Below are 16290 nucleotides of genomic sequence, written 5' to 3'. Positions count from 1 at the left end.
GGAGGACCAAACAAGGGAGAAGGGATTGACAGGAAGGAGGGAAGTTAGACACAGAAATAACTTGCTGACACTGAAGGAGGGGAAACAAGGGTAGAGACAGACTGTGGTTTCTGTCTTTGGAGAGACCTTCAGATTTGTCCAAGCTGGGAAAGGGGCATGCATGAGACAGGAGGATGGATGAGATGATCTCAGAGTCATTTGGGTTGTAAATTAATCTTTTCGGACAATTCCTTTCCACCCACCTCAAGCCCGGAGCCGTGAGAGGTGCCTAGGGCCAGGGTGAGTCTCTGAGGCTCTTTCCCCTCTGACCTCCCAGGGTTCAGCAGAGGTTCCTTGGAGACCAGAACTCCAGAGCCGGGGATGGTGCGGGGGGTGGGGCTGGGGGAGGGGAATGGATAAGGTAGAGCCTGGTGGGCCCCTTCCCTGTTTCACTCACCTCTCTGGGAAGACCATGGACAAGGAACAAAGTCCGGCAGAGAGTCCTGGGGATGGGCAAGGGTTTCCAGGTACCAGGAAGATTGGGGTGGGGGGTGGAACAGTGAGGGAAGGTCTAGAGAGCAGGGAGAAGACAGGAAGGGCAGGAAACAGGGCAAAAAGGAAGGAGTTGCCCTTCCACCCTGCCCTATGACACTCCAGGTCCCCTTAGGGGAGCTCAAAGTTTGGTAGAGGGAGGGAATCCGCCAAAGTCGGCCCGGTCCATCTTGTTCTTTTCATCTACTCCCCCGGCAGGCTCGTTTTCCTCTCCCTCCTGAGCCACCTGACTACGTCAGCCCACAGGCCATGGAGGGAAGAGGACAAACCTTAGGAGAGGAAATCTGCCCATGCGCAGGGGTCAAAGCCAGAAGGGCGGAAGCTGTCAGAAGGGGCTTGGGGAGGGCACAGGAGGAGCAATGGTTTGTGGGAGGCAGTGAGTTAGATTTACACCCTGTAACGAGTTGAGGCCGCTTAGGCCTCAGCAACCTCCAGGTCAGTCCGAAGAGAGAGTCCACCCTGTGTGACCAAAGGACGGGGAGGGGAAGGGGAAGAAGAGGTCCACCGGTAACATGGGGCCCTTAGTCATAATCAACCTTGACCAGCGGTGGGGAGGGGACAGTCAAACCCAGCTGCCCAAGCAAGGGAGCAAGGAGGAATCTGGTCTGCCCCAAGTTCTCCATCACTGTCAGGAAGGCCATGCTTTGGGGGCAGGTGCGGCCCTGGGGCTCCTGGTGACGAGGGGCCGGGGGGTCTGGCAGGCCTGTCTATCCTGGGGAGACTCACACCTGCACCCCCCGACCGTGAATGTGCATCATCTGGGCCCGCAGAGCCTGGATCCCCGCCAGAAGTTGTCGCCGATGCTCCACGGTGGTGATACCCAGGTTGGCCACGTCCCTGTGGACACAAGCAACAACAGTTCAGGGCCATTGGGGGAGTGGGACAGGGGTGGTTATAAAGGGTAAGTCCACACCCTTTCCCCCCAGCCTCCTCTTTCCTCTCTGCCGTCTCTCTCCCAACTCCGTTGCACTGCACTCTCCCAAACGCTTAGCACAACAAATACCACCGATATCATTTTTCCCACCACTGCGGCTAATAATAATAATGGCATTTATTAAGCGCTTACTATGTGCAAAGCACTGTTCTAAGCGCTGGGGAGGTTACAAGGTGATCAGGTTGTCCCACGGGGGGCTCACGGTCTTCATCCCCATTTTACAGATGAGGTCACTGAGGCCCGGAGAAGTGAAGTGACTTGCCCAAAGTCACCCAGCTGACAATTGGTGGAGCCGGGACTTGAACCCGTGACCTCTGACTCCAAAGCCCAGGCTCTTTCCACTGAGCCACGCTGCTTCTCTCCAGCCAAGCAAAACCCAGCACTGCCCCACCTCCGCATCATCACCATTTTTCCAGAGCCCTCTCTGCTGTTGCCCCCTCCTTTCAAAACCTGTTCAACACAACTCCTCCAGGAAGCCCTCCCAGAGAGATCCCTCGTGACCAGCCCTACCCAAGTCCTTTCATCACTCTAGCTGGCTCGTCCAGCTTTTATGTGAGTCTGCCGTTTGTGTTTATTGAGCGCTTACTGTATGCAGAGCACTCCACTGAGCACTTAGGAGAGTACAGAAGCAGCACTTGAGAAGCAGCATGGCTCAGTGGAAAGAGCCCGGGCTCTGGAGTCGGAGGTCATGGGTTCAAATCCCGGCCCCGCCACTTGTCAGCTGGGTGACTTTGGGCAAGTCACCTAACTTCTCTGAGTCTCAGTGACCTCATCTGTAAAATGGGGATGAAGACTGTGAGCCCCCCGTGGGACAACCTGATCACCTTGCAACCTCCCCAGTGCTTAGAACAGTGCTTTGCACATAGTAAGCGCTTAACAAATACCGTCATTATTATTATTATTACAATATAATAATAGAACACACTCCCTGCTCACAACGAGCTTACAGTCTTATCTTTGTCTGAATCAGTGATACTTTCTGGGCTCGAATCCGGGCTCTGCCACTTGTCTGCTGTGTGACCTTGGGCAAGTCACTTCACTTCTCTGAGTCTCAGCTCCCTCATCTGCAAAATGGGGATTAAGACTGTGAGCCCCACGTGGGACAACCTGATCGCCTTGTATCCCCCCCCCCAAGCAATTAGAACAGTGCTTTGCGCATAGTAAGTGCTCAATAAATATGATTGATTGATTGATTAGCAAAATGCCATCATTTTTCTGCCTCTTTCCCCGGGCTTTGTGTCTGTATTTCTGTCTGTCCATCTCCTGCTGTCCTCTTTAGACTGTCAGCTTCTTGAGAGTGGAGTCATCTCTCCTGACTCTCTCCTCGGTGCCCAGTTTGGGCATCAAATAGGTGCTCAGAACGGATCGGGGGGCTGGCCCTCACCAGTTCCTCTTTCAAGCGGGCTAGGTCCCTCCCTCAGGAACCCCAAGTCCACCCCAACCCCAGGGGTCGTGGATCCGGATTAGGGCGGCCACTCACTGGACGGTGAGGCGAGCCACAAACTCCAAGGAGCAGTAACCAGCTGCTGCAAAGTTGTCCTTGTATCGTTCCAGCTCGATGGCCTCCAACCACTCGCCCACAGAGCTGAAGCAGGGGAAGGCCGAGAAGGGGTGGTCGGCCAGAGACAGAGAGGGGCCGGGAGCCCTCGGGGCAGGAGAGCCTGATGCATGGGGCCTGACGTACGAGAGAAAGAGAGAGGGAGGGAAGGTGGAAGGAGAGGACAGGTCAAATGAGCCTCAGATGAGGCAGGAAGTGACAGACAGCTCCCTGAAGGTTCCAAGGTCTGAGGAGTTTGGGACAGCAACTTCCAGCTAGAGGAAACTGAGGCAATGGATGCAGAACCGTGGAGGTGGGAGAGCCCTGGGCCCCGGTGGAAGGAGCGTGGGACCGAGAATCAAGGAACCCGGGTTCTAATCCCAATTCTACCACTGGGCCGCTGTGCGACCCTGAGCAAGTTGCTTAACCTCTCCGGGTTTCCGTTTCTTCGCCGGTAAAATGGAGATACCTCTTCTCCCTCCTTCCGCACCGTGAGCCAGGTGGGACGGGGACTGCACCCCGATACGTATCCCAGCGCTACGCACGGGGTCCACCCCTAATCAGGATGATGAATGAAGCGGAGAGCCGTACCTGGGGCCGGGGGCGGCGGTGCTCGTCGGGGGATCCGGGATCTTCATCATCTTGCTCAGGAGAGTGTAGATCTGCAAGAACTTGGGCCTCTCATTGGGATCCCGTTGCCAACAGTCCAACATGAGCTCGTGCAGGGGGCTGGGGCAGGTCCTGGGGGCCGGGAGCCGAAACCCGTCTTCGATGGCCTTGACCACCTGGGCTCAACCAGAATGGGAGGGATGGAGTTGTCCACTGGACCCCCTCACCCTCAATCGCATTTATTGAGCACTTACTGTGTGCACAGCACTGTACTAAGACGTGGAAGAGGTCAGTGTAACAATATAACAGATACATTCTCTGCCCACAACGAGTTTACAGGCTAGCGCTCAATAAATACGATTGAATGAATGAATGAATGAATGAATAGAAGGTCTCTGAGGGTCAGATGCCCTCTGCCCCTCGCCCCCCCCACCCCCACCCCGGCTTAGGTGGGACATGGACTGTGTCTGACCCAATTATCTTGAATTTATCTAATGCTTAGTACAGTAGTTGGCTTAAAAAAATATCACTATTACCATTATTGTATTATTCCCCCGGGCCTGGAATGCCCTCCCTCTGCCCATCCGCCAAGCTAGCTCTCTTCCTCCCTTCAAGGCCCTGCTGAGAGCTCACCTCCTCCAGGAGGCCTTCCCAGACTGAGCCCCTTCTTTCCTCTCCCCCTCGTCCCCCTCTCCATCCCCCCGTCTTACCTCCTTCCCTTCCCCACAGCACCTGTATATATGTATATATGGTTGTACATATTTATTACTCTATTTATTTATTTATTTATTTATTTTACTTGTACATTTCTATCCTACTTATTTTATTTTGTTGGTATGTTTGGTTCTGTTCTCTGTCTCCCCCTTTTAGACTGTGAGCCCACTGTTGGGTAGGGACTGTCTCTATGTGATGCCAATTTGTACTTCCCAAGCGCTTAGTACAGTGCTCTGCACATAGTAAGCGCTCAATAAATACGATTGATTGATTGATTGATTGATTGATTATTGTTGCTATTATTGTTGCTTCTAGACTGTGAGCCCGTTGTTGGGTAGGGACCATCCCTGTATCTTGCACTTCCCAAACACTTAGTATAGTGCTCTGCACACAGTAAGCGCTCAATACATACGACTGAATGAATATTATCATCACCAGATCCCCAGTAGCTGCTAGTTTGAATCCCATCTTCTGAGTAACTCAGGGAGAGCCCCACCCCATCATCCTGGCCTCAGTTTCCAGGTTTGTGAAAGGGGGATCCCAGCCCAGAGGAGCAAATGACAATGACGGTGACAATAACCCAGTCTCGTGGAGCGCTCCGGGCGGGAGCCCAGCTGCTAGCTGTCTGACCTTAACCTCCAAGGTTAGAGTAAACACACGGAGGGAGACTCACATCCTGGCTGGACATGTCCCAGTATGGCCGCTCGCCAAACGACATCACTTCCCACATAACGACGCCAAAGCTCCAGACGTCACTGGCCGAGCTGAAGTGGCCAAGCTGGACGGCTTCGGGAGCCGCCCACAGTGCTGGGCTCCTCCCGCTCTGGGGGTGAGAGATGAGGGGGTGGGAGGGGAGAAATCAGAGAATCAGCGAACAGAAGGTGACAAGCAGCATGGCCTACTGGATGGAGTATAGGTCTGGGATTCAGAAGGACCTGGGCTCTAATCCTAGTCCCCCACGTCTTTATATGTTGCCAACTTGTACTTCCCAAGTGCTTAGTACAGTGCTCTGCACAAAGTAAGTGCTCAATAAATACGATTGATTGATTGATTAATAATAATAATAATGGTATTTGTTAAGTGCTTACTATGTGCCGGGCACTATTATAATAATAATAATGATGTCATTTATTAAGCGCTTACTATGTGCAAAGCACCGTCCTAAGCGCTGGGGAGGTTACAAGGTGATCAGGTTGTCCCACGGGGGGCTCACAGTCTTCATCCCCATTTTACAGATGAAGTAACAGGAGGCACAGAGAAGTGAAGTGACTTGCCACACGGCTGACGATCGGCGGAGCCGGGGTTTGAACCCATGACCTCTGACTCCAAAGCCCGGGCTCTTTCCACTGAGCCACGCTGCTTCTCTATACTACGTCTCTACCCCAGAGCTTAGTACAGTGCCTGGTAGACGGTAAGCGCTTAACAGATATCATTTAAAAAAACAAAACAAAGCTCCCCCCGCCCTTTCTCCATTTTGTCTTCCCTCCACCACCAGTCTCCCCCAAATTCTCTCCCTGTTGGGTAGGGACTGTCTCTACATGTTGCCAATTTGTACTTCCCAAGCGCTTAGTACAGTGCTCTGCACACAGTAAGTGCTCAATAAATACGATGGATGATGATAACCCCTGAGGCTGGGACCACTGGGGCAATCTGGACCCAAGGTCAACGTACGGCATCAAGGTGCAAATTTAAAGCAAAGCAATACACCCAGAGCGAGCAGTGGTGGGGAAGGGGAGGCTTTGGCCTGTTCACCAGGGTGCTGAAGACGGTCTCTGCCTTGTCATCCAGGTTCCGCCGGAAACCCGAGATCTTGCAGACGAGGCTGTAGCTGAGGAGGACGCAGCGGGCGGCCAGGCCGCGGTGCACGTAGCCCATCTCCGACAGGTACTGCATCCCCGAAGCCACTCCCGGGAGCAACCCCATGAGTTCTCCGGAGCTCAGCTGCCCCTCGTGCTTCTGCAAAGGAGAAGAAGATGCGGGGCATCCCCCGCCCCGAGATGCTCAACGGCGAGGCTTCGGGTTCCGGTCCCGGAATCTGAGAAAGTCACTTTGGCCTCGCTGGGCCGGGTCGGGGAAACGCATCCATAAAGTGGAGTTCCTTCTCGGGTGTTCTTCTTGAAGGGGATGAGTTTAGGGGACCCACCCCTGAATTCTGATCCCGAATGATATGTGGTGAGGCTGGGACCTCCTGCTGCTCCCTCCAAATTAAAAAAAAAAAAATCAGGTGCAGGAAAGTAGGAGCATCAATTAAAAATAGAAAATCTGCCTTCCTTTAAGGTGGGGGCGGTGGGAAGCCGGACTGAGAGAACATTGGGTCTTCACCAGCCCAGAGCCTCGAAGCAAAGACCTCCGGCAATCAATCAAACGGTGCCACGGGGAAATTAATTAGTCACTGGCGCTAATGAGGACAGTGATTGGTGACTATGATTATTATGGCATTTGTTAAACGCTCACTCTGTGGCAAGCACTGTTCTAAGCGCTAAGGTGGATATAAATGAATCAGGTCAGACCCCAGTCCCTGTCCCACATGAGTTGGAGGGAATCCTCGTTTTACCACTGAAGGCACAGAGATGTTAGGTGACTCGTCCAATGTTCCACAGCAGGCAAGTATCAGAACCGGGATTAGAACTCAGGTCCTCTGACGCTAGTCATTCATTCAATCATATTTATTGAGCACTTACTGTGTGTGTGCAAAGCACTGTGCTTTTTCCTAGGCCATCCTGTTCCTCTCATCTGGTGAGTTGTGGGGGTTTTTTATTATTATTTATTTTTTATGGCATTTGTTAAGCGCTTACTATGTGCCTGCACTGCACTTAAATTCTGGGGTCGATAGAAGTTAATCAGGTGGGACACGGTCCCTGTCTCACACGAAGCTCACAGTCTTTATCCCCGTTTTACAGATGAGGTAACTGAGGCACAGAGAAGCGACTTGTCCAAGGTCACACAGCAGACAAGCGGCAGAGCCGGGATTAGAATGCAGGTCCTTCCAATTCCCAGGCCTTTGTTTTAGCCACGCTGCTTGGAGGCCGAGGGAGAGGAAAAGGAAGGAAAAGGAAGCGACGAGGCTTACCCGGAGGAAGGCGTCCAGGGCCCCGTTCCCCATGAATTCGGTGACTGTCATCAGAGTGCTACCTGTTTACAGGGGAAATGAGAAAACTCTCACACTCGCAGCCCACCACACATCCCTACAGCGCATCTTCCTACTCCCTTGCTTCCCCTGTCTGTAATTTATTCTAGGGTCAGTCTTCCCCTCTGGATCGTAAATTCCTGGAAGGCAGGGATCATTTCTATTCACGCTATTGTACTTTGCCAAGCGTTAAGTGCTCCTCTCCACGTATGAGCTACATAAATACCATTGATTAGTTAACTTGGAAGTCCTGTCAGCTCTACGTCCTGCCCCACCCCTCCGGACTGAGTGGAGCCCCCGGAGACAAGGGTTCCATCCTATTTATCGAGTGCTTAGTATGTCTTACTGAGCGTTTTTTTTTAAATAGTAGGTGTTAAACTATGGTGACTATGATTATTATGGCATTTTCCATGGCACATTCCATTTTCCATGATTATTATGGCATTTTATTATGGGAACTTTCCTATGTTCCCATCACTGTACTAAACGCTGGGGTAAATACAAGCTAACCCGGTTGGACACAGTCCCCATCCACGTGGAATAATATATATTATTATATTATTATTATATTATAATAATATACTGGCATTATATGATATCAATCAATCAATCGTATTTATTGAGCGCTTACTGTGTGCAGAGCACTGGACTAAGCGCTTGGGAAGTCCAAGTTGGCAACATATAGAGACAGTCCCTACCCAACAGTGGGCTCACAGTCTAAAAGGGGGAGACAGACAACAAAACCAAACATACTACCAAAATAAAATAAATAGAATAGATATGTACAAGTAAAATAAATAAATAAATAAATAGGGTAATAAATATGTACAAACATATATACATATATACAGGTGCTGTGGGGAAGGGAAGGAGGTAAGATGGGGGGGATGGAGAGGGGGACGAGTGGGAGAGGAAGGAAGGGGCTCAGTCTGGGAAGGCCTCCTGGAGGAGGTGAGCTCTCAGCAGGGCCTCGAAGGGAGGAAGAGAGCTAGCTTGGCGGATGGGCAGAGGGAGGGCATTCCAGGCCCAGGGGATGATGTGGGCCGGGGGTCGATGGCGGGACAGGCGAGAACAAGGCACAGTGAGGAGATTAGCGGCGGCAGAGGAGCAGAGGTTGCAGGCTGGGCTGTAGAAGGAGAGAAGGGAGGTGAGGTAGGAGGGGGCGAGGTGATGGACAGCCTTGAAGCCCAGGGTGAGGAGTTTCTGCCTGATGCGCAGATTGACTGGTAGCCACTGGAGATTTTTGAGGAGGGGAGTAACATGCCCAGAGCGTTTCTGGACAAAGACAATCCGGGCAGCGGCATGAAGTATGGACTGAAGTGGGGAGAGACACGAGGATGGGAGATCAGAGAGAAGGCTGATACAGTAGTCCAGATGGGATAGGATGAGAGCTTGAACAAGCAGGGTAGCAGTTTGGATGGAGAGGAAAGGGCGGATCTTGGCAATGTTGCGGAGCTGAGACTGGCAGCTCCTATATTTTATATTATTATATATTATAATAATATATTATTATTATTGTCAGAGCAGCAAGACGGGCATCCAGTGCTTAGAACAGTGCTTGACACATAGTAAGCGCCTAACAAATACCAACGTTATTATTATTATTATTATCATCTCCTCTCCCAGGAGTGGCTCAGCTGCTAGCTGCGGGGTGGGGGTGGAAGGGAATCCCAATGAAGCCCCCGGGGAAAGGGAGGAAGGGGAAGAGGGGGGTCTAGGCCTCATGGTGGGAGTGGGTGGGGCGTCCTGCCTCGTGTGATGACTCCTTCCAGACGGACGATGTTGGCGTGGTCAAACTGGCCCAGGACGCTGGCCTCCACCAGGAAGTTGCGCTTCTGCTTGTCCGAACAGCTGGCCCGCAGGGTCTGGATGGCCACGGGCAGCTCCCGTTTGCTGGGCAACCGGAGGCAGCCCCGGCACAGCTGGCCGAACTCTCCTGCGGACACACAGGGGGTCCCGAGGGAGGCTGGACCAGGGTCTGAGGCCCCCCTCTCCACCCCAGGAAACCTGCCGCCGCCTCCTCCTCCTCCTTCTCGGGGAGGAAAGCCACTGACCCAACCCTCGCTCTCTGACCTCTGACCCCTCCAACTGACCTTCTGGGCATCCCCTTCCCCACAAACCTGGGCTGGAACACGTTTCTCATTCATTCATTCACTCATTCAATCGTATTTATTGAGCGCTTACTGTGTGCAGAGCACTGGACTAACTGGCAACATCTAGAGACGGTCCCTACCCAACGACGGGCTCACAGTCTAGAAGACTGTGCCAGGAGCGGAGGGGTACGGGGAGGCAAGACGCCCCCAAAAAGTGGCAGCACACCGATTTCTCATCCCCACCGAAGGGAGAGGAGGCTCAGAGAGGGCAGGCTCCCCGCCCAAGGAGATCAAGCGCTTAGTCTAGTGCTCTGTACACAGTAAGCGCTCAATAAATACGATTGAATGAGTAGGTGAATGAATCCAGCCCAGGGAAAACGTTGAGGGGCGGATTAGGGTGGGGGCAGAGACGCTAGGGTCTGGGCTCGAGAGAGGCCGGTTGGGGTCGGCTTCCCTTCCAGGAGGAGTCAGCGGTTTGAGCAGCGTGGCTCAGTGGAAAGAGCCCGGGCTTGGGAGTCAGAAGTCATGGGTTCTAGTCCCGCCTCCGCCACTTGTCAGCTGTGTGACTTTGGGCAAGTCACGTCACTTCTCTGGGCCTCAGTTCCCTCTTCTGGAAAATGGGGATTAAGACTGTGAGCCCCGCGTGGGACAACCTGATCACCTTGTATCCCCCCAGCGCTTAGAACGGTGCTTGGCACGTAGTAAGCGCTTAACAAATACCAACTTTTTTTTTTTGAGAGGAAGAGCAAGCATTTCCATGGAAACCACCAACCAAGGACCCTGAAGAGCTGAGGCGCTTCCCCCTCCCCAGCCCGCACGGCTGTCCCCCACACCACGACTCTGGGGGATCCACTCTGGAACCTCTCAACGGGCCCCCCGACTTGACTGGCTTGCGAAGGAGGGTGGGTGGGTGGGTTGCCCAGGGACCATCTTGGGGTCGCAGGCCCAAGGCTGGTGGGAGTGAGCCCCCCTTTCCCTCTGCTCCTCCTCCCCTCCCCATCGCCCCCACTCCCTCCCCCTGCTCTCCCCCCTTCCCCTCCCCACAGCACTGGTGTATATTTACACATATTTATTATTCTATTCCTTTTATTAATGAAGTGTCTATACCTATACTTCTATTTATCGATTTTGATGCTATTGAGGCCTGTCTACTTGTTTTGCTGTGTTGTCCGTCTCCCCCCTTCTAAACAGGGAGCCCGCTGTTGGGTAGGGATTGTCTCTATCTGTTGTTGAATTGGACTTTCCAAGTGTTTAGTACAGTGCTCTGCACATGGTAAGCGCTCAACAAATACAATCTGTTGTCTGTCTCCCCCTTCTAGACGGTGAGCCCGTTGTTGGGTAGGGATTGTCTCTATCTGTTGTTGAACTGGACTTTCCAAGCGTTTAGTACAGTGCTCTGCACACGGTAAGCGCTCATCAAATACAATTTGTTGTCTGTCTCCCCCTTCTAGACTGTGAGCCCGTTGTTGGGTAGGGATTGTCTCTATCTGTTGTTGAACTGGACTTTCCAAGCGTTTAGTACAGTGCTCTGCACACGGTAAGCGCGCATCAAATACAATTTGTTGTCTGTCTCCCCCTTCTAGACTGTGAGCCCGTTGTTGGGTAGGGATTGTCTCTATCTGTTGTTGAATTGGACTTTCCAAGCGTTTAGTACAGTGCTCTGCACACGGTAAGCGCTCATCAAATACAATTTGTTGTCTGTCTCCCCCTTCTAGACTGTGAGCCCATTGTTGGGTAGGGATTGTCTCTATCTGTTGTTGAATTGGACTTTCCAAGTGTTTAGTACAGTGCTCTGCACATGGTAAGCGCTCATCAAATACAATTTGTTGTCTGTCTTCCCCTTCTAGACTGTGAGTCCGTTGTTGGGTAGGGATTGTCTCTATCTGTTGTTGAATTGGACTTTCCAAGCGTTTAGTACAGTGCTCCGCACATGGTAAGCGCTCAACAAATACAATCTGTTGTCAGTCTCCCTATTCTATTTGTTTTGTTGTCTGTCTCCCCCTTCTAGACTGTGAGTCCGTTGTTGGCTAGGGATTGTCTCTGTTGTTGAATTGCACTTTCCAAGCGTTTAGTACAGTGCTCTGCACACGGTAAGCATTCAATAAATATACTTTGTTGTCTGTCTCCTCATTCTATTTGTTTTGTTGTCTGTCTCCCCCTTCTAGACTGTGAGCCCGTTGTTGGGTAGGGATGGTCTCTACCTGTTGTTAAATTGGACTTTCCAAGCATTTAGTCCAGTGCTCTGCACACGGGAAGCGCTCAATAAATACGACTGAATGAATGAACGATTTAATGAATGAGTGGGGAGGGAGTGACTTGCCTGTCCCGATGACCCTCTCGATTTTGATGCTCGAATTGTCCAGTTCCTTGGCGAACAGGTGCACGGCCTGAAGGGGGTCCTCGCAGCTTTCGGGGTCCACGTAGGTGCGCCGAGTCGGGATCTTAACTGCGGGGAGGCGGGAGGGGGAAGACACGGCCGGTGAGCGACCCCTGGACCCCCCCCAGAAAAGCAAGCAATAGCATTTATTGAGCGCTTACTATGTGCAGAACACTGTACTAAGCCCTTGGGAGAGTACAATACGAAAGAATTGGTGGACACGTCTCCTGTCCACAATGAGCTTACAGTCTAGAGGACAGCAGCGGGGCTTAGTGGAAAGAAAACGGGCATAGAAGTCAGAGGTCCTGGGTTCTAATTCCGCTTCTGCCACTTGTCAGCTGGGTGACTCTGGGCAAGTCACTTCTCTGGGCCTCAGTTCCCTTGTCTGTAAAATGGGGATGAAAACTGTGAAGCCACGCGGGACAACCTGATGACCCTGCATCTACTCCAGTGCTTAGAACAGTGCTTGGCACATAGTAAGTGCTTAATAAATACCATCATCATTATTATTATTAAAGGATAGGACAGGCTGAGCCTGAGTCAGACTTGGGGGAGGGGAGGGGGCAAGGCTACCCACCCCAGGGCCCCCATTTCCTCCTCTCCTCCTCCTCTCTTAGGCTGAGGCTGATTCTCCTCCCCCAGGGGTTCGGGATTTCCTCCCCCAACCACCCATCCGGATTTGCCTCGGAACTCCGGGAGAGTGGCCTCGAATAATAATGATGGTATTTGGTAAGCGCTTACTACATAATAATAATAATAATGAGGATGGTATCTGTTAAGCGCTTACTATGCGCCAAGCACTGTTCTAAGAGCTGTGAGGGGATACAAGGCGATCAGGTTGTCCCACATGGGGCTCACTGTCTTCATCCCCATTTTACAGATGAGGTAAATGAAGCACAGAAAATAAGAATAATAATGATGGTATTTGTTAAGCGCTTACTATGTGCCAAGCACTGTTCTAAGCACTGGGAGGGGATACAAGGCAATCAGGTTGTACGACATGGGGTTCACTGTCTTCATCTCCATTTTACAGATGAGGTAAATGAAGCACAGAAAATAATAATAATAATGATGGTATTTGTTAAGCGCTTATTATGTGCCAAGCACTGTTCTAAGCACTGGGAGGGGATACAAGGCGATCAGGTTGCCCCACATGGGGCTCACTGTCTTCATCCCCATTTTACAGATGAGGTAACAAGCACAGAAAATAATAATAATGATGATGGTATTTGTTAAGTGCTTACTATGTGCAAAGCACTGTTCTAAGCACTGGGAGGGGATACAAGGTGATCGGGTTGTCCCACGTGGGGCTCACAGTCTTCATCCCCGTTTTACAGATGAGGTAACTGAGGCCCGGAGAAGTGAAGTGACTGGCCCAAAGTCACATGACTGACAAGTGGCGGAGCCGGGATTAGAACCCATGACCTCTGGCTCCCAAGCCCGTGCTCTTTCCACTGAGCCACGCTGCTTCAAGCTGCTACGTGCCAAGCACTTTCCGCTTCCTCGGCCCCATCTCACATGGTGGGGGATTGAGGGGGAGGCAGGGTTGGAAGGGGGAATCCACCACGCTCTGGGGGAGCAAAACCAGCCTCAAGACACATCTCTGCCAGCCCAGTGACCTCATCAGGAAGCCCAAGCCATGTGGGGGAAGGCTAGCAGCACCACGTGACTAGGCCCAGCGGGGTGGCGTCGGGGGTCCAGGACCCTCTCCTAGGGGGGACCACTGCCCCCCAAGAAGGGCACTTGGCATGTAAGGGGAGGGAGGAAAGGAGGAGTTGATGCTCCGGCCTGTCTCCAGGAGCACAGGAGAGGACGTGAGCGCTGCGGAGAGGGTGGGAGTGGGGATAGGGATGGAGGTGGGGGGTGGGGGGGGGAGGCCCAGGGCTCCCGCTGGCTGCAACTCACAGTGGAAATACAGTTCCTCGTCCCCGTCCTGGCTGGCCTTGCTGTAGCCACATTGCCTGGGATGGGAGGAAGCGGTGGTCAGCTCCGTCTCGGGCCCAGACCCGGGAGTCCTGACCCCTTCCTCCCCCTGCTTTCAGAGCCCCCTGCCCCAATACAGACCCTTCACGGTGGCCCTCAGGACCACCACACCCGCCCTACGCCTTATCCCTCTCCTCCCTCATCACCCCGCTGCCAAGGTCCCCCTAGGAAGACCAGGATTTCTGGGCCCACCGCTCCCCTGAGGGTGGGCGTCTCTCACCTCCCTAGCCTTGATTTCCTCCCCTGAGTTAGGTCCGATGTCCAGACCCTCCTGCCTCTACAACCCCCATCGAGAGAGAGGAGCACATTAATGATAATAATAATGGCATTTATTAAGCACTTACTATGTGCAAAGCACTGTTCTAAGCGCTGGGGAGGTTACAAGGTGATCAGGTTGTCCCACGGGGGGCTCACAGTCTTCATCCCCATTTGACAGATGAGGTCACTGAGGCACAGAGAAGTTAAGTGACTTGTCCAAAGCCACACAGCCGACAATTGGCAGAGCGGGATTCGAACCCATGACCTCTGACTCCAAAGCCCGGGCTCTTTCCACTGAGCCTGCCCACAGACCCCTCCCGGGGAAGGAAAGAGGACTGAACTCCGGTGTGTTTGGGATCCGAGACACAGCTTCTGCTTTAACAAGCTTTATTTCTCTTTTCCCTCTCTCTCTCCTCCTCGTTCTCTGTCTCTGCCTCTGAGCCTGTCAGTCTGACTCTCTCTCCCCCACTTTTAATTATTTTTCCAAGGATTTCGAGCTGGAAAGGACCCTACCCGTTCCGGCTTCGGTTTAATCTCTCTCTGATTTCTGAAAGTTCACAATTACAGGCCATTAAGCTGAAACATCTGTTAGATTAATAAAACGCCTCCCCAGGCCTCTCCTCTCTCCCCGCCAGTCTTGCGGAGTGGGGGAGGCAGGCGGAGCGCCCGGCTTTGATGCGGGCACAATTATCTGCATCAGAGATTTCCCCCGGCAGCTCGGACTCCAGCTGTCTGAGTCCCCCTCCTTCCCCGGCCCCCTCCCAACCCGATGGCCCATAGAATAAACCTTGAAAAGCCACTCTGAAGTCTTGCTTTCTCTAACAGCCCAAAGACAGAGCGAGCAAAGGAGCTGATTCTGTCCCGGGGAGAAAATGCCTGGGAAGCACAGGGTTTGATCTTGTATTGGAGATGTCTAGGGCTTGGGAGGGAGTCGCCCGCCCATCCATCCCCTCTTTCCCCACGTATCTCTACGTTTTCCCCCTCTCTCGCTCCGCAGTGGTAGAGGAAGGCGTCTGTCCATCCACCAACCTGCCAAGCTCGGTCTGGGTCGCAGACGCTCTGGCTTTTGCTCCATTATTCGTTTTGGACTCTCACTGACAGCCTCCCCTCCTCCCCTGCGGGTCCCAGCTCCCAGCTCGGGGAGCAGCAGAGCGGTTTAGGGGAAAGAGCATAGTTCTAATCCCATCTCCATCTCTTGCCTGCTGGACAAGTCGGTTTAACTTCCCTGGGCCTCAGTCTCCTCATCTGTAAAACAGGGATTTAAATACCTTGTTCTCCCTCCCTCTTAGATTGTCAGCCCCATGTGAGAAAGACTGCGGCCCACCCGATTATCTTACCTCTACCCTGGCGCTGAACAAATCCACAATTACTCTTATGAGCCGCAGGCTTTGGGAGTGACTAGGCTAGTGGCTAAATTGATCTAACGATGATATAATAATAATAATTGCTCTTTAACCTTTTGCTTTGATTCTCACTGGCTGAAGGGCAGGGGGAGAGGCAAAAAGGATCATAACTGTGGTCTCTGTTAAGTTCTTACTATGCATCGAGCACCGTTCTAAGCGCAAATTAATTGGATCAGACAGTCCCTGCCCCACACAGGGCTCACGCTCTAAGTAAGAGGGACAACAAGAGATCGTGAAGCTCTGGTATTGACTTCTAGAGGTATGCGCCTCCAGCCTCCCTGTCTTCTCCTTCCAGGGGTGGATCTCTTCAGGAAGTCCCTTCCAGGCCCAGACCCAATTCCCGGTGCCCCCAGATGGGACAAATAGGGGGGCTGCAGCAGCAATGGAGCCCAGGAGAGGAGAGACAGCTCCAATCGCATTCTGAGCAGTAGCACTGCTGCCAGGAGATCTATTTCATCTGCGCCAATTCCCTCCGACGTTTAGCAAATTAAGAGCCTAAATCCCCTTCTTGCCGGAGCGCTGGGCAAGGAGCTTTCTGACTGCGGCAGCTGCGGTACATGGGAAGGAAGGGCGTGCATGCCTGCACACGGATGTGGGTGTGGAAGGGTGCGCTCGAACGTCTGTGTGTGCTGGAAGCTATGCGTACGCGTCTGTAGGCATGTACTCAGGACATGTGTGTGTCTCTGTTTGTGTACCTGTGTGCAGTGGGCGTAACAAAGGCAGC

General features: G+C 52.6%; 1 protein-coding gene across 1 annotated transcript in view; it reads right to left on the bottom strand.

Moving 5' to 3' along the window:
* Nucleotides 1-418: 418 nt before the first annotated feature.
* Nucleotides 419-16290, bottom strand: part of EPHA10 (EPH receptor A10) — a 52591-nt gene continuing 36719 nt past the window's right edge. Inside the window, exons 14-22 of the mRNA XM_038758632.1 lie at nucleotides 13828-13883; nucleotides 11866-11991; nucleotides 9203-9388; nucleotides 7396-7457; nucleotides 6078-6281; nucleotides 4999-5148; nucleotides 3594-3787; nucleotides 2946-3140; nucleotides 419-1368 (exon numbers count right to left, since the gene is read on the bottom strand). Coding sequence (XP_038614560.1) covers nucleotides 1254-1368; nucleotides 2946-3140; nucleotides 3594-3787; nucleotides 4999-5148; nucleotides 6078-6281; nucleotides 7396-7457; nucleotides 9203-9388; nucleotides 11866-11991; nucleotides 13828-13883 — 1288 coding nt within the window. The 3' untranslated portion in view covers nucleotides 419-1253. The remainder of the gene's footprint in view (nucleotides 1369-2945; nucleotides 3141-3593; nucleotides 3788-4998; nucleotides 5149-6077; nucleotides 6282-7395; nucleotides 7458-9202; nucleotides 9389-11865; nucleotides 11992-13827; nucleotides 13884-16290) is intronic.

Source organism: Tachyglossus aculeatus, chromosome 16, assembly GCF_015852505.1.
Source record: "Tachyglossus aculeatus isolate mTacAcu1 chromosome 16, mTacAcu1.pri, whole genome shotgun sequence".
Lineage (NCBI taxonomy): Eukaryota > Metazoa > Chordata > Mammalia > Monotremata > Tachyglossidae > Tachyglossus > Tachyglossus aculeatus.
This window is presented reverse-complemented; position numbering and strand designations above follow the sequence as displayed.